The 18,873-nt window shown below is 44.5% G+C and overlaps 1 protein-coding gene across 3 annotated transcripts in view; it reads right to left on the reverse strand.

Moving 5' to 3' along the window:
• ACVRL1 (activin A receptor like type 1) overlaps positions 1 to 18,873 on the reverse strand; it is a 173,453-nt gene that overhangs the window by 33,633 nt on the left and 120,947 nt on the right. For all 3 annotated transcript variants that reach the window (XM_030196861.1, XM_030196859.1, XM_030196860.1), the window contains 2 exons: positions 17,379 to 17,654; positions 5,284 to 5,481 (listed from right to left, as the gene is read on the reverse strand). In XM_030196861.1, the coding sequence (XP_030052721.1) occupies positions 5,284 to 5,481; positions 17,379 to 17,654 (474 nt within the window). The remainder of the gene's footprint in view (positions 1 to 5,283; positions 5,482 to 17,378; positions 17,655 to 18,873) is intronic.

The following is an 18,873-nucleotide window of genomic DNA, read 5'->3' on the forward strand; positions in this document are numbered from 1 at the left end:
GATTAAAATAATTTGATATTTATGTGCATAAGCAGAGATTTTGTAACATAACACATATATATGATGGATTTTTTTGAAATTGCACATACAAGGAGCGCCAGTTGTGGATTGCAGCTCCAAAATTCAATGTTTCAGCAGGTTGAGGTGGTTTTCAAACTTGAAGGGTATATCTATTTCTTCCCTCAAATTGTTCTCCCAAGCCCAGCACCAAATGAGAAATTAACCCCATGTTACATGTAAATGGAACATAAACATAAGAGTAGCCATACTGGGTCAGACAGTGGTCCATCTAGCCCAGTATCCTGTTTTCCAAACAGTGGCCAAGCCAGGTCACAAGTATCCGGCAAAACCCCAAATCGTGGCAACACTCCATACTACAAATTCCAGGGCAAGCAGTTGCTTCCCATGTCTGTCTGAACAGCAGACTATGGACTTTTTTTCCAGGAATTCGTCCAAACCTTTTTTTAAACCCAGATATGCTAACCACTGTTACCACATCCTCCGGCAAAGAGTTCCAGACCTTAACTATCCGTTGAGTGAAAAAATATTTCCTCCTATTTGTTTTAAAAGTATTTCCATGTAACTTTCTCGAGTGTCCCCTAGTCTTTGTACTTTTGGAATGAGTAAAAAAAAAAAAATCGATTCTCGTTCTACACCATTCAGGATTTTGTAGACCTCAATCACATCTCCCCTCATCCGTCTCTTTTCCAAGCTGAAGAGCCCTAACCTATTTAGCCTTTCCTCATACGAGAGGCGGTCCATCCCCTTTATCATTTTGGTCGCTCTTCTTTGAACCTTTTCTAATTGCCAAGGAGGAAATTTTCTGAAGCACAGGTGAAGTGCCACTGCAAAATATGGAATACACATACACCCTCAACGTCTGCCCAAACCATTCCCAGAACACACCCCTTTTAAATCTGCATGTTACCGCAGTGCACCTGTATATGTACTGCCTGCTCTAAAGTCGTTATTCATACTTGTATGCCAATTTTATTTATTTAATTCATTTACTTATAACATGCACTATCAATCAATTCTAGGCAGGGTACAATAATAAAACATACATAAGTTCAAATAAAATGAAATAAAACATAACTAAATACATAACCAAACAGCCTAACTTCACAGACTCTGTTATAATAAAGCAGCATCTCATCTTCAACATGAGCAAAAAACCTTGAGTAAACAAATGAGATTTCAATTTTCTCTTTAACTGTATTACTGAGCCAATGCAATGTAATTCATAAGGAAATGTGTTCCACAGATGAGCACCTTCTAGATAAACAATTGCAGAATGGTAAGTATCAAGTCTAGTCTGTTTGAATGAAAGAATATCCAAGAGCATCTTATCAATAAAACTTAAACACTGACGGAAGAGGAGGGCTAGAGGGGGGAGTGAGGCTTGAACAAATTTAAGGGGGTAGGACAGAGCTGAGGGTGTAGACCCTTGTTTATAGTGATTGGGAGTTGATAGTTCAATTTTCACTATAAGGGTGACTGGGTTGTTGTTTTGTTCTTTTCTGTTATATTATATGGATGTCCAATATTTTAGGTCAACTTGGCATTATCTGTACTGTCTTGAATGTTGCAAGTTGCTTCATTAATAAAAATATTTAAAGTGAAAAAAAAAAACTTAAACACTGATTAGGATAACAAATTCTAAAGAAGAGGCAAGAGCTAAAGGCACTTCATTATTCAATGCTTTATGAATGAGGGTCACCACTTTGAATTTTAATATAACAGGAGCCAATGGAAATCTTTCAACATTGATGTAATATGATTATTCCAAGAATGGCCAGTGAGTAGTGCATATAACATATATTTTGGAAGTTCCAGGTACAAAGAGTCGCAATAATAAAAAAATCAGTGGTACAAGGGCCTGCAAAACGGTATGAAAATTGCAATATGATAGTCAGCCTGTTAATAGTCTGATTAATTTCAGCCTGAAAAAGGTTTCCTGAATGGGTACTACTAACCTGTGTTTTAAAAGAAAGAGATGAGTCTACCATAACCCCAAAATATCTTCATTCGGACACAATAGTGATCTCAACAGATGAGGGAATCTTCTTGTGGGGGGGGGGGGGGGGGTAGCATTATTTGACAGAAACAAAATTTGAGCCTTTGCAAGATTCAGTTTGAAACTATTCGCATTCATCCAACTTTTTACCATTTGTAAACAGATGATCAGGAAGTGCAATGAATCATCAATTGAATCTTTTACAGAGGGAGGGGGGGGGGGGATAAAACATATGTAAATCATCTTTAAACACATGTAAATTGCACCTGACCCTTCTAACACTGCCCTTGCAATGCATTTAGATGTTTAGAAGGCATTCAGAAGACACTCTTCAGGAAATGAAAAAGTCATGGGTTAGGAGGCAATGTCCTTGTGTGGCTTGGCACTGGCTAAAAGACAAAAAGCAGAGAATAGGACTAAACAATTGGTTTTCCAAATGAAAAAGGATTAGTACTGGAGTGCCCCAAGGGTCTGTACTGGGACCTGTGCTGTTTAACATAGTCATAAATATTCATAAATGATCTGGAGAAAGGAGCAATGACAGACGTGGATCAAATTTGAAAATGACACAAAATTATTTAAAGTCATTACAGAAGATTGTGAAAAATTGCAGAAGGATCTTCTGAGACTGGGAAACTGGGCATCTATCATTTATCGTTTATTGAGGCTTGATATACTGCCTTTCAGCCAAAATTCAAAAAAGAATCATAGAAAAGGAACTACATCGCAAATAGGACAGGAGGAGAAAGAGCAAGAGGAGGAGTACTCTGCCACCTACAGCTCACCATGCTACTCCAGGGAGCCATGAGGAAAGGCCGGGGAAAAAAGGTAGGGCTTCAGAGCGGAGCAAAATTTGACATAGAACAGCTCTGCTCTGAGGTCCAGGAGAAGGGAATTCCAAAGGGCTGATGCCAGAAAGAAGAAGGCGGAACGCTGGGTAGAGGCAAGACAGGAACAGTGCAGCGGCAGAGGGGTCAGACGGTGTGCATTAGCAGAACGAAGGGCATGAGGAGGGGTGTAAAAAGTTAGACGAGAAGAGAAATATGAAGGCGAGCCAAGGTAGAAAACCTTATGCATCAAAGTAAGGATTTTATGCTGAATATGGAAAGAGATCGGGAGCTAGTGATGTTGCATGAGGTGGGGGTAACATAATCACATTGATGTACATGAGACAAATGGCTATGTTCTGAACAGTATATCATTTTAGAGATTAAACTGGTAGGCCAGCATAAACAATGCTGCAGTGGTCCAGATGAGTAAAGACAAGGGAGTAGAGAAGAGAAGCAGAATCATCTAGATAAGAACGCAAAGGTCTATTAAGGAGACGTGAGAAAAGCAGGAAAGAACAACAGTAGAAATGTGGGATTCAAATGAAAGGTGGGGATCAAGTGTAATGCTGAGATAATGCAAGGATTTGACCAGAGTGATAGGAGAATTCTTCAAGACAGGGAAAAAATCTGGGCACAACCTGCGCCCAGTTACCCTGAGTGCTACAGTTTTGGCAGGGTTTAAGAGAATCTTGTGGGAAGATAGCCATGAATCTATTGCAGCCAGGCAGTATTGAAGGGGGATAGATCCAGAGCAGACGGGTTCTGCTTGAAGACCAACAGGATATCAACGGTATACATATAGAAATAAACAGAGAAAGACTGGATCGATGATGCAAGGGGGCTAGTGAAAAGGTTAAAGAGCAATGGAGACAGCACAGAATCCTGGGAAACACCAGAGGAGAGGGAATGGGGCTCCAAAATGCAGTCTGGAAGCTGGACTTGGAAGGTACGATCAGCAAGGAAAGAAGAAAACCATTGAAGAACAGTGCCAGAGATCTCAAAAGAGGATAACCTAGCAAGTAGAAGTGCATGGTCAACCAGGTCAAATGCAGCAGTGAGATCATGAGAAACAAGAAGTGCGATATCACCTTGTTCAAAGTGCAAGTGTAGCTCATTGATCAGTGAAGCTAACATTGTCTCAGTGTAGTGACCCAGACAGAAACCTAATTGGAAGGGGTGAAGCAGACCAAAAGTAGCCGCATAATCAGTGAGCTAGGTAAATACTATCTTTTTCAAGAGTTTGGAAAGGAAAGGGAGGTTAGAGATGGGCCTGTAATTTGCTAGAACAGGAGTCACTGGATGGCTTTTTCAAAAGAGGCTTAATCAAGCAGTCTTCCAGAGAGAAAGAACCATTCTGGATGAGAGACTACTGTTAATCATGGCTAGAACAAATGGAAGGAGGGTGTGACGAAGAAATGAGAGCCAGGTGGAGGGGATGAGGTCATAAGCGCAATATTCTGCATATAGGGGAAAATAATGCCAACTACGGGTAAAAAATGCTGGTTTCTGAGATAGAGTCACCACTCAAGAAAGAGATTTTGGAGTCATTGTGGACAATGTGTTGAATTTTTCAACCCAGTGTGTCATAGCTGTCCAAACACCCCCCCCCCCCCCCCAAAAAAAATCAAATATAATGCTAGGGATTGTTTGAAAAAGACAGAGAACAAAACTGAGAATATCATTATGTATCTGTGTAGGTCTAGAGTCTCCTCACCTTGGAATTTGTGCAGTTCTTCCATCTCAAAAAGAGGAACTAGAAAATGTTCAAAGAAGGGCCACAAAAATAATACAGGGGGTGGAACACCTCCTTTATGAAGAAAAGCGAAACCGGTTAGGACTTTTTAGCTTTGAAAACGAGACAACTGAGAAGGAGATGGAAGTTTAGAAAACCCTGACTGGGGTGAAACATTTCAAATAACATTAAAACAAGAGAACATTCCATGAAACTAACAAGCAGCAGACTGAAAACAGACAAGCATACAATGAAGTTGTGCAATCTACTGGCAGAATATGTGGTCAAGGCAGCTAACACTGTGGGGTTCACAAGAGGTTTGGACAAATTCCTGGAGGAAAAGTCCATAAAAATTATTAACCAGGTAGACCTGAGAAAGTCATTGCTCTTCCCTGGAAATGAGCTATGAGAAATAGAGGTACCTTTAAGGATGTGTTGAGTACTTGTAACCCAGACTTACCACTGTCAGAGACAGGATGCTGGACTTGATTGACCTTGATCTGACTCAGCATGACTTATCTTGCATTCTTTCTTAAGTTCTTACATATTGTTATTTAACAAATGTACAGCAAATGTATTACAAGCTGGATTCCAAGAGCTAAGCACATATCCCCCCACCGTGTGAGAGTTTTTGGTCTACGTATGTGATTCTCATGGCATCAGCTAGTGTTCGATGTGATTGTAAGGCACTGATAATTCCTTACCGTTAACAACTGTTCTTCTGGCGATTTCCCACAGCACCAAGCCAAATGCCCAGACATCTGTGTGCTTGTAAGATTCAAATGAGTCAGTGCGGATTGTTTCATCCAAGACTTCAGGTGCCATGTAACGTTTGGTGCCAACTCTAGGGTTGTTTCCAATATCTAAGTAATCGCTGGTCTGGGAATGCATCACTGCTAGACCTGCAAATAATCAAGAGGAACCCAGCAATATTAGAAGACCCACAAATAAAACACAAACATTTAAGGGAGCGATTCTATTTGATGCCTCCGGTTAGGCATGCTGTTTGCCATGAGAACAGCATCAATTCTATATAAGGACATCTGCGTGCCAAGATGCTGTTGTACAATACTCAGAAGATCTTTTGTTGATTGCTCTAAAGGAGACCACTTGTCCTGATGCAGGCAAGAGAAACATAGCTATGCCGGCCAAGGGTTCTCCAGAGCACAACAATGGTATGTTCTATTATATTCTTATATTGAGTTTTGAAATTGAAGCTGATGCTGTTTATCAAATTGAAGAAGTTAATGAAGATTTATGTCTATGAAAAATGGACTGATGAAGATTTTTGGTGGAAGCTGGCCTCCTGATGAATGCTATAGAAGGGACATCAACGCCCCTGACTGGGCTGCTAACAATTTAAAAGAAATTTATAAAACACATTTTATATGTAACTTGGAAGAAGGGTTTTTTTTTTTGTCAAGTAGTTGTGGGTATGAGCTTATTACTGTAAGAACCATTTTAGTGGCACCGGGATGTTTATTTAGGGTGTATTTTACAAAGGGGCACTAGAGTTTTTAGTGCACGCTAATGATTAGCACCCACTAAAAACGCTAAAGCCCCTTTGTAAAAGGGGCCCTTAGTTTTTATTTGATGTAATCCCCCCCCCCCCCAATTCAGTATTGATGGATTCCTGATTCAGTCAGCTATGCTGAAACATGGCTCTTGTCCTTTGAAACCTGACCTTTGAAAGTGCATTTCATCTATAATAAAGGACATTTTGTAAGATCCAAGGTTTTTCTCTCCTTTTTTGGTCGTCCCCACTGGTTTTCTCTGTTTTCATAGTTTGTGAGGCACCTGTTCTTCTTTGGTTTTGTGTGTGTTTTTCAGTTGGAGACATGCTCTGGCCCCTCCCATGTTCTGCTCGTGTGTATGACTCTTGAAGTTACATGCTACTACTACTACTATTTAACATTTCTAAAGCGCTACTAGGGTTACGCAGCGCTGTACAATTTAACATAGAGGGACAGTCCCTGCTCAAAGAGCTTACAATCTAAAAGACAAGTGAACAGTCAGTCCGATAGGGGCAGTCAAATTGGGGCAGTCTGGATTTCCTGAACGGTAAGAGTTAGGTGCCGAACGCAGCTTTGAAGAGGTGGGCTTTAAGCAAAGACTTGAAGATGGGCAGGGAGGGGGCTTGGCGTAAGGGCTCAGGAAGGTTGTTCCAAGCATAGGGTGAGGCGAGGCAGAATGAGCGGAGCCTGGAGTTGGCGGTGGTGGAGAAGGGTACTGAGAGGAGGGATTTGTCCTGTGAATGGAGGTTTCAGGCGGGAACGTATACCCTTACACACTACCTTTTAGAATAACGCGGTGTATAATGTGTGTAACGAAATGTAGTTTCGGAAAAGGGTATTTTTTTTTATTTAGCACCGTTTTTTTTTTTTTTTTTATTTGTATGAAGTCTTTATTAACAAGGTAAACATACAACAAGAGGAAGAAGAAAATAACACCAAGCCACATTAGATCAATCGACATTCAACGCAATTATTGAAAACCTAACAGCAACGGTCCTGTTATTGTTGTTCAACCTTTCATCTGAAAGCGAAAAAAACACACTCCAAAATTTATATAACATTTTTTATGTACTTAACCAGTAGCACCGTTTTTGTGAAAAGTTTTGCCTAAGGAGATTCAGGAGGAAGCTGATTTATGGTGAAAATAAAGACATTTTTGTTTATTCAGAGTTTTGGAGGTTCAGTGATGGAGTAGTGGGGTGGGCTCAACGATTTTGCAAGACTTTGATTTATGTTGTGTTTTGTTGAGATGAGTGTGCTTAAGAAAGCTGTATTCTTGATTGTGTGGTCACTATCTCATTGTCTAGTGGACATTTGTCCTGCTGCTTACTTGTTTTCATTGATGTTGGTTAAATGGATAACAGTGGCCATAAATGATATGTTGAGTCTGGGTTCTTTACCTGTTATTATGGGTCAAATTGTATTGACCCCTTTACCTAAATCATCTAGTTTGGATCTTTCCCAACCTGCAAATTATCGTCCCGTAACAAGTATACCATTCTTTTCAAAATGAATAAAAGACATATGTTAGCAAACGTTTGCTGCACACTTGGAGAAATTTTCATGTTTACACATCTCTCATTATGGATTTAGGTCGGGTCATAGCACAGAAACTTTAATTCTAGTATTAACATCTTACATTAAGAAACAGCTATATATAGGGAGGCAGACAATTTTTTTGCAGTTTGATATTTTGGCAGCTTTTCATGCCGTGGATCATGATTTGTTTTTGGAAAGATTAAGATAGGCCTAGCAGGACTAGTTTTTAAATGTTTCGGGAATTTTTAATTAATAGAAGTTATTGTGTTCATAAACACAATACCAGTTCTCAGTTATGGTCCCCAGGCTGTAGTGTCCCACAGAGATCGTCTTTATCTCCTTTACTTTTTAATCTATTTATGTCATCTTTAAGTGCTATTACACTGAACATGGATGAGTTGCTCCTGTCCTACATTGACAATATTAATCTAAAAATGAACAGAACACCATTAATAACAGGAAAGAAAGACATAAAGTAAAAGAAACACTCACGTGCACCATGTCAACAGATACGGGGTAGCTTGCACAGATGCCTGGGCGCAACGCAAAAGGGAGCACAGAAAAGAAGAAAGATTTGTAAGTGCCCAAAGCAGCTGTAAATAAAAAAACCTCAGTTGCTTCTTAAAGAGTGGTAAGGACACTTCCAAGCGTGCGTTAAGTAGCAATGTGTTCCACAAAGATGGACTGGAGACTCAGACTTGAAATGATCTGGCTTGCAAAAGAGCAGAGGCAATTACCCAAGGGGAGGGAACAACTAGGTGCTTTGAGGATGACCTAAGCTCCCTCACAGGAATATAAGGAACCAACTGGTTCGAAAGGTAATGAGGAATTGCTGAATTAAGTGTCTTATGGATCTTGAAAGTTATCCTATAGTTAACAGGGAGCCAGTGTTCAATCTGCAGAAGAAATGTAACATGATCATATTTATGAGAATTCATCAATAACTTAAAGGCCAGATTTTGAACTGACTGGAGATGTCGAATATCAGATTGTCACAAACCATTATACAAAGCATTACAATAGTCCAGTTGGCCAAGTACATATGAATGAATCAGTACTCACAGTTCAGAAACTGAGAACAGGTTACGGACTGAATAAATCAACTTAAGTTTGTAAAAACAACCCTTGATAACTCCAGAAATCTGAGCCCTGAAATTCACATTTTGGTCCAAAACAACAACAAGAACCTTTACTGTGGGATTAAAGGTGATATTACTACCCACAATTGACAAAGGAATCAGCTGTTCTGGGGAACAAATCCTGGCCGAACACTTTTCGGGATTCAACTTTAACTTATGCAAATGAAGTCATGATGCAAGGGAATCAAGTTTACCTGTCAAGATTTGTATATCTGAAAGTGAAGTACAATCAACAGGACACAGTATTTGAATATCGTCAGCATATACCTAGAGAATATCGTCAGCATATACGTAGAGAGTAAGACCCATAGACTGAACCAACCACAGAAGTGGAGAGAGAAAGATATTAAACAATATAGGGGCTAACAAAAAACCCAGAGGAACCCCTGAAGGAAGACAATAGGACTAGATTGAGAATCACGCCAGTATACTACATTTGTGCGACCAGAAAAGTAAGAAACAAACCAAGCCAATACAGTGTTGTTAACCCTAATTTTTTGCAGATGGTATAAAAGTATAGTGTGATCAATAGTATCAAAAGTGGAAGACAAGTTCAAAGATATAAGAGCCACAGTCTTACCCTGAGCAAATCATTGATAAAGGAAAGAAGTAATCCCTACAAGTGCTGTTTTCATACTATGTCCCCTCCTACTCCCAATTTGATTGGGATGTAAAGTTTCTGTCCATTCCAAAAAATCCTCTGAGTGAGAACAACTGATTCTGTCAGTTTCCCCAGAAAAGGCAGATTAGCAATTGGATGATAATTAGCAGTATCTGTATCTTTAAGATTATGGTTCTTTAACTTAGAGAGAATAAAGGTCTTCTTCCACACTTGTGCGACCAATCCCATGTCTAGACTCTCCACAACCATTGAATGTACAAATGGTAGGGGCAGAGCAGAAAAACGTTTTACAAGTCCAGATGGAATGGGATCATTCGGAGCTGTAGTAGTCTTTATAGAGGCCAATGACCTCCCCAGATCCGCCTGGATTGGGAGGACAAACAAGGAAAATGATCCATTTGAAATGTCACTAACTATAGCAGAATGCATTTGAGGTGCAACATGTGAAAGTGAACCACTAAGACCTTTTGGTCTAGAACTGTTTTCAGAACGAATAAGGCACAAAAAGGTGTCCTAAATGACCAGATGACCATTGGAGGGAATCAAGGGTGACCCTCCCCAATACCCCCCAGTGGTCACTGACCCTCTCCCACCCCCAAAAATATGAATAAAAATATGATCAGCCTCTATGACAGATGTTAAAGTCAGGTCTATTAGAGCAGCATGTAGGTCCCTAGAGTAGTGTAGTGGTTGGTGCAGTGCACTATGGAGTGGGGGACTTAGGTCCCTATCTCCCTCTACCTGTCATACTTTTGGTGGAAACTGTGATCCCTCCCAAAGTCACCAAAATCCTACTGTACCCACACATACAGTGGGGGAAATAAGTATTTGATCCCTTGCTGATTTTGTAAGTTTGCCCACTGACAAAGACATGAGCAGCCCATAATTGAAGGGTAGGTTATTGGTAACAGTGAGAGATAGCACATCACAAATTAAATCCGGAAAATCACATTGTGGAAAGTATATGAATTTATTTGCATTCTGCAGAGGGAAATAAGTATTTAATCCCTCTGGCAAACAAGACCTAATACTTGGTGGCAAAACCCTTGTTGGCAAGCACAGCGGTCAGACGTCTTCTGTAGTTGATGATGAGGTTTGCACACATGTCAGGAGGAATTTTGGTCCACTCCTCTTTGCAGATCATCTCTAAATCATTAAGAGTTCTGGGCTGTCGCTTGGCAACTCGCAGCTTCAGCTCCCTCCATAAGTTTTCAATGGGATTAAGGTCTGGTGACTGGCTAGGCCACTCCATGACCCTAATGTGCTTCTTCCTGAGCCACTCCTTTGTTGCCTTGGCTGTATGTTTTGGGTCATTGTCGTGCTGGAAGACCCAGCCACGACCCATTTTTAAGGCCCTGGCGGAGGGAAGGAGGTTGTCACTCAGAATTGTACGGTACATGGCCCCATCCATTCTCCCATTGATGCGGTGAAGTAGTCCTGTGCCCTTAGCAGAGAAACACCCCCAAAACATAACATTTCCACCTCCATGCTTGACAGTGGGGACGGTGTTCTTTGGGTCATAGGCAGCATTTCTCTTCCTCCAAACACGGCGAGTTGAGTTCATGCCAAAGAGCTCAATTTTTGTCTCATCTGACCACAGCACCTTCTCCCAATCACTCTCGGCATCATCCAGGTGTTCACTGGCAAACTTCAGACGGGCCGTCACATGTGCCTTCCGGAGCAGGGGGACCTTGCGGGCACTGCAGGATTGCAATCCGTTATGTCGTAATGTGTTACCAATGGTTTTCGTGGTGACAGTGGTCCCAGCTGCCTTGAGATCATTGACAAGTTCCCCCCTTGTAGTTGTAGGCTGATTTCTAACCTTCCTCATGATCAAGGATACCCCACGAGGTGAGATTTTGCGTGGAGCCCCAGATCTTTGTCGATTGACAGTCATTTTGTACTTCTTCCATTTTCTTACTATGGCACCAACAGTTGTCTCCTTCTCGCCCAGCGTCTTACTGATGGTTTTGTAGCCCATTCCAGCCTTGTGCAGGTGTATGATCTTGTCCCTGACATCCTTAGACAGCTCCTTGCTCTTGGCCATTTTGTAGAGGTTAGAGTCTGACTGATTCACTGAGTCTGTGGACAGGTGTCTTTCATACAGGTGACCATTGCCGACAGCTGTCTGTCATGCAGGTAACGAGTTGATTTGGAGCATCTACCTGGTCTGTAGGGGCCAGATCTCTTACTGGTTGGTGGGGGATCAAATACTTATTTCCCTCTGCAGAATGCAAATAAATTCATATACTTTCCACAATGTGATTTTCCGGATTTAATTTGTGATGTGCTATCTCTCACTGTTACCAATAACCTACCCTTCAATTATGGGCTGCTCATGTCTTTGTCAGTGGGCAAACTTACAAAATCAGCAAGGGATCAAATACTTATTTCCCCCACTGTAGGTGCCTCCTTCAGCTATATGGGCTATTGTAGTGGTGAACAGTGGGGACAGTGTGTTTTGGAGGGCTCAGGGGACAAGATAAGGGAGGAAAGGTGAGATGGGCACCTGGGAGCATTTTTATGAAATGCACAGAAGTGCCCTCTAGGGTGCCTCACTGCTCTCCTGGGATGTCTGGAGGACAAATCTACTAAAAATGTGGGCTCCTCCTACATCACAATGGCATGAATCTCTACGTTTTGCATTTATTATTATTATTTATTGCATTTGTATCCCACATTATCCCACCTATTTGCAGGCTCAATGTGGCTTACATAGTTTGTTAACACATGTAATCTTGGATGTCAGGTACATTTATTATTGAGCAGAGATTAGTTAATGGAAGTAGGTAAAGAGAAGAAGGAAGGAATCTATTAGATATAGTAGAAGGTGGGTTTTTTCAGAAGTGGATTAGTGAAATTCTGGGTTTTCATTGTAGGCTTTGTTGAAGAGATATGTCTTGAGGGATTTGTGAAAGTTAGTTGTTTCGTTGATTGTTTTCAGGTCTCTGGGAAGTGCGTTCCATATCTTCGTGCTCATGTAAGAGAAGGTGGCAGCATGAATCAGCTTGTATTTTAGTCCTTTGCAGCTGGGAAAGTGCAGGTTGAGAAATTTGCGAGATGATTTTGTGGCGTTTCTGGGAGGTATTCAAAAGGCCCACCTGGACAGAGGTAGTTAACGGAGGCTGGATCTAAAATATGCTGGGGTATTGAATGAATATACCTGGCGCCAGTGTATGACATCCGATGTGTGGAAGCAGAAATGGGCCTATCTGTCCAGTGCACAAGAATGGGCAACTCACCAGTCATGATGTGGCCTTTTGGATTAGAGAGATAACGAGGAAAAAGAAAAATGAAATAATCCCGCATTCTCAGTTGCACATGAAGAAGCGCACTAAGGAGCACAACCTGCTCCTTATGCACACACCTTCGGTGCTCACCACAGAGGGCTTCATCTAATATCTGGGAGGTGTGCATATGTCAGTTCTAGGAGGTGGGGCTTGTGGTCTATTTATTAAGTTCACTGATTCCCACATTAACTCGTGCTCGTGGTTTTGATTATGCCATGGAAGAGGCAAATAATACTTGGGTACCCTGATTTGTGAATTTGTTTCATTGTATATTTTTAGTATATCTTATACCAGGGGCGTATCTGCGTGGGGCCTCAGGGGCCTGGGCCCCCGCAGATTTCGCCCTGGACCCCCCTACCGCTGCCAACCCTCCCCCTCCGTTGCTGTCATCTACCTTCGCTGGCGGGGGACCCCAACCCCCGCCAGCCGAGGTCCGCGTCCTCCTGCCGCTGCCGGCTGCCTGTAAAAGAATTCCGTCAGCTGGCGGGGGACCCCCAACCCCCGCCAGCCAAGCCGAGGTCCTTTCATTTCTTCCACTAAAGCTGGCGCCGAAAGTTTCTTCTGAGTCTGACGTCCTGCAGGACGCGGACCTCGGCTGGCTGGGGTTGGGGGTCCCCCGCCAGCGAAGGTAGGCGACAGCAATGGCGGGGGGAGATTGGCAATGGCAGTGGCTGGGGGGAGGGGGATCGGCAATGGCGGCGGCGGCGGCGGGGGGGGGCTATAATGTGCCCCCTCACTCTGGCCCTGGCCCCCCCTACCGCCGCAGTTCAGATACGCCCCTGTCTTATACATTTGTTTTATTGCATATTTGGTTATTTTAATTATGTATGGTACTTTTGTAATCTGCTAGGAACCATAGACTACATAGAATATGAATCATTTTAAATAAATAAATAATCCTATATAATAATTCTCACCTCCAACGTTCTGAGGCTGCTGGGGACAGTGGATTCCGCCGGAGGTGGTCTGCTTCATGGAGTAGATCAAACTGACGTCAGCAGCAAACAGCGACCCAGGCAGGGGGAGGAGTAGCAGCCAGGGGGAGGAGTAGGGAAACACTCCTCCCCCTGCCTAGGAATTGCTCCAGACTGGCTGCCAACCTCCCGAACTACCCGCACACACTAACCGCCCTCGAAAAACCGCCGCTGCCCTCCCTGTCCTCTCCAAGTCTGGATTCAGACTGTCGGAGAGGACGAAGAGGGAGGGCGGCGAGACGGCAAGCGACCGGCTGCGGCGACTGTCCAATGTGGAGAAGGCGGGTGAGGGCTCAGGGTGGGGTCCACTGGGGACTCGGAAGAGGGGGGAGGGAAAGACCAGCGGGTCCGACTCCAGCGCATCCATCATCCCCATTCACTCACAACAAAGCAAGCAAACCTTTGAGATGCTGCAGGACGTTTAATAGACAGGAGTGGAAGAGAGCACAGCAAGTCTAGGTAAGTAAGGAAGCCCATTGGTTAATCTCTGTTTCCACTCCCCTACGCAGCCGTCATTGGCATACACTCAAAAACAAGCAAACCTAGGAGCTCCTGCTGCACATTGTCGTTTTTACATTATTGATAGACAGTGCCTTAAAATGTCAAGGACAAAAGGAGGGGGGAGACAGACAGACCCTGCAACTGGGATGGAGGGGGAGAAGGGAAAAGGGGAGGAGGAGGGGGGAGGGATGGGAAGGGAGGGGGCAGGGGGGGAAGAAGGGAGGATCCTGCAACTGGAAAAAGGGAGGAAGGAAGGGAGGGACGGAAGGGGGACCCTGCAACTGGGAAAAAGGGAGGGAGGGGGGCCCCCAGCAACTGGGAGGCGGGGGGGGGGGGGGGGGGGACCCTGCAACTGGGAGACAGACCGGGGGGGATGATGACCCTGGACCTGGGAGGGAGGGGGGACCCTGGCATATACTCTCATTCTTACACACACACTCGCACCCAGTCTCACTCTCTCTCTGTCTCACACATACACACTCACACATTCACTCTCTCTCACACAGTCACTCTCACACATACTCACTCAAACATACACACTCCGAGGAAAACCTTGCTAGCGCCCGTTTCCTTTAAAACAGAAACGAGCCTTTTTTACTAGTAATAAATAACAAGGGGAAGAAGATGACTCAGAATTTTTTTTATGTGAATGTATCACCAGGAGCCCTGTCGAGTAAGTTAAGCGTCAATTCTATACTGGCATCTGTGCAAGTAAGCCCAAAAATATGTGCACAATGGTCAATGACATGCATGAGTGCACCTAACTGCTATCCGTCACTTGCATAATTTACAGTATCCTTTAAGTTATGTCATAACTTGGAGACATGCCCATGTCTCACCTATTCAGTGTGCTAATGCAGTTACTCGTTATTCACTCGTAGAAGAGTGCACAGTTGTTGAATTGCCCTGTCTATGTCCAGCATAATGCTGCGTATTTATGAGGAGGAGGGCTGGCAGACATTCCTGACAGCGGGGGGTCAAAAGTTATCCAGGTAAAGCCAATATTCAGTGCTTTATCTGTTTAAGAAGGATTGTGTAAATACCTGTCCCAACTTGCATGGATAGCTTGTTTGTTTAAGTACAGGTCTGCATATTTGACTACCTGATTTAAACAGACAAGCTGGAGGAAAATCCATTTACAGTTGAGCGGATAAATAATTTGCTTAACTTTAAGCGGATTATCCCAGCTGTTGAACATTGGCCCCCAACACCCCTGCCCTTATGTTATGGCAACATACAGAGTACAAAGAAGAAAAAAGATTCTCTGTATTTTTATATATAAACAGTGGAAATAGTAATAATTCTATATAATAAAACATACCTCCAACGTTCTGAAGCCAAGAAAGTGAAGCCTTCAAGCCTTGAAGCATTCCTGCAACGTTGAGGAACTACGGCTTCAGAACGTTGGAGGTGCGTTTTATTATATAGGATGTGCTCGGTGCTTTTCTGGAGAACATTGGGGGAGAATTTAATATATGCTGATTAAAGTGGAGGAGTGGCTGGAGGGGGGCAGGGGAGATAGGACAATCGCTGGGTGGCTGGAGGGGGGGGGGGCAGGGGAGAGAGGACAATCGCTGGGTGGCTGGAGGGGGGGCAGGGGACACAGGAAAATCACTGGGTGGCTGGAGGGGGGGCAGGGGACACAGGAAAATTGCTGGGTGGCTGGAGGGGGGGCAGGGGAGATAGGAAAATCGCTGGGTGGCTGGAGGTGGGGCAAGGGAAAAAGGAGAATCACTGGCTGGCTAGAGGGGGGGCAGGGGACACAGGAGAATCGCTGGGTGGCTGGAGGGGGGCAGGGAAGATAGGACAATCAATGGGTGGCTGGAGGGGGGGCAGGGAACAGAGGAGACTCACTGGGTGGCTGGAGGGGGGGCAGGGGAGAGAAAAGCATCGGCGGGTGGCTGAAGGAGGGCAAGGGAAAAAGTAGAATTGCTGGGTGGCTGGAGAGGGGACAGAGGAGACACACTCACACCCAGCAGTCTCACTCTCTCTCTCTCTGTCACACACACACACTCGCACATTCACTCTCTCTCTCTCACACAGAGTCAATCTCACACATACTCTCTCAAACATACACACTCCGAGGAAAACCTTGCTAGCGCCCGTTTCATTTGTGTCAGAAACGAGCCTGTTTTACTAGTAGTCATAATAAACAAGGAGAAAAAAGCCTCAAGAAGCTCCCAGCTAATAGCTGAAAGAGCAGGACTTCTTCATCACAAACAAAAAAAAAACCTCCCTGATAAATTTAATTGCAAAAAGTTAGATAGACATAAACTTGTCAAAGCTTATCAAGCTTTAAATACTTAGGGGGTCTTTTACTAAAGCTTAGCTTGAGTTCTTTGCAGCAGGGCCCATTTGATTCCTATGGGCCTTGCTGCAGATAACTCGAGCTAAGCTTTAGTAAAAGACCCCCTTAGCTGTGAAGTCTCTTTCTTCCAACTAGATCAAAAACAGACCGTGACCTACGATGGGCAGCGTTTCGTCGAGCTGCGTCAGGGTCAATCGGTCAGAAAATCTGCAAGAAGTCCTGTTCTTTCTGCTATTAGCTGGGAGCTTCTTGAGGCTTTTTCCTCCCTGTTTATTATGACTATTATTACTATTTCCACTGCTTATATTACAGGGGCAGAGCCAGACCTCACTGGGAGGGGGGGCCAGAGCCCGAGGTGGGGGGCATTGTTTAGCCACCCCCCCCAGCAGCCTCCGCCGCCACTTTGGACCCCCCCTGCCGACGACCCCCTTGAACCCCCCTCCCGCCACCAACCCTCCCTCGCCGTCGCTGCCCGCCCCGCCACCGCATCAGATACCTTGTTTGCTGGTGGGGGTCCACGAACCCTGCCAGCCGAAGAGAGTGTTCTTCAGCGCTGGAGTAGCGCCTTTGTTCAACGAAGTTCCTGGTGCGATCAGCTGTTTCTGACGCCTTACAAACTGCACTATGCATGTAGCCCTGTGCACCTGATCACAGCAGGAACTGATGCGGCGGTGAGACAGGCGGCGACGGCGGGGGATGGTTGGTGGCGGGAGGGGGGGTTCAAGGGGATCGTCGGCAGGGGGTCCAGGGCCAAATCTACAGGGGCCCAGGCCCCACGTATCTACGCCACTGCTTATATATAAGAATACAGAGAATCTTTTTTCTTTGGTTAAATATTTCTTTGATTCTCTTCCCCTCAAATTTGGAAAACATACCAAGTACAACATATACTTCCCCTGAGCCCATTCTCACCCAGATCTGCAATGCAGCACTGTTTGTTCTTCTTTACTAAGATATTCCTGCTCTTCAGATCCCGATGTGCTATGGCAGGTTTTCCCTGAGTTCCAAAAATCTCCACGTGAAGGTGCACAAGACCACAGATGATGGACAGTGCTAGCAAAAGGCTCCCTTCAGGGTCCACGGTGGTCCTCTGTAGGTATTCATAGAGAGAGCCGTTCTCATGGTAATGTGTAATAAGCCAGAGCTGCGTGCTGGAGTTTCTTGAGGTCATGTCGGAAGCAATGAAGCCTAGAAAGGAGCACAGAAAATATTCAGCACGTGTCTATTAAAAATAAAAATAAAAAGAGGAATAAAGAAGAGCCTTGTTAGATCAGTGTTTGGTACCGGAGAACCTTAGGGGTCCTTTTACAAGGGGATGCTGAAAAATGGCTTGCAGTAGTGTAGGCGCGGGTTTTGGGCATGCGCTGATCCGTTTTTTACCACGCCTGTAAAAAAGGCCTCTTTTTTTGCCGAAAATGGATGTAAATGAAAATTGCAGGGCGTCCATTTTGGGTCTGAGACCTTACCGCCAGCCTTAGACCTAGCGGTAAAGAATCTGGGCGGTAATGACCTTCATGTGTTAAATGCCACTTGGCGTGCGTCCGTTACGCGCACCAGAAATTTAAAAATATTTTTCAGATGCGCGCAGAGGACGCATGCCAAAATTGAAATTACCGCAAGGGCCATGCGGTAACCGGGTGGTAACTCCAATTTGGCGTGTGTTCAGCGCGCGTAGGCGCCTACGCGGCTTAGTAAAAGTGGCCCTCAGTGCATTAGTATCCATCACATGCTGAACCTCGCATTATCAGTTTCCACCATGAGACCATAAGAGGTTTCAAGTTTAATCAATTTGGTTTTACTGATATGTATTTCATTTTTCTTCCTACGTTTTGTATTGTTTTATAAATATGAATAAAAATTATTGAACTTAAAAAAAGGTTGGTAATTGGTCCAACCTTCTCAGCAGTTTACAAATTTAAAACAACAATAGCAAATAGTTAAAATAATAGTAATGCAAAGCAGGGGTGTAGCTATGTGGGGCCATGGGGACCTGGGCCCCCGTAGATTTGGCCCTGGACCCCCCTGCCGACAACCCTCTCGCCCCCCCTCCCACCGTCAACCCGCCGTCGCCTACCTTTGCTGGCGGGGGACCCCAACCCCCGCCAGCCGAGGTCCTCTTCTTCCTTCGTTCTGTTTCTGAGTCTGACGTCCAGAAACAGAACAAAGGAAGAAGAGGACCTCGGCTGGCGGGGGTTGGGGTTCCCCACCAGCAAAGGTAGGTGACGGTGGGGGAGGGTTGGCGGTGGGAGGGGGGGGTCGAGAGGGTCGCTGGCAGTGGGGTGTCAAGGTGGTGGTGATGGTGGGGGGTGTTGGCAATGGTGGTGGTGGGGGGGGCTAAAATGTGCCCCCCCCTAACTCGGGCTCTGGACCCCTCTCTCGCCGAAGTCTGGCTACGCCCCTGATGCAA

Source organism: Microcaecilia unicolor, chromosome 3 (genome assembly GCF_901765095.1).
Source record: "Microcaecilia unicolor chromosome 3, aMicUni1.1, whole genome shotgun sequence".
Taxonomy (NCBI): Eukaryota; Metazoa; Chordata; class Amphibia; order Gymnophiona; family Siphonopidae; genus Microcaecilia; species Microcaecilia unicolor.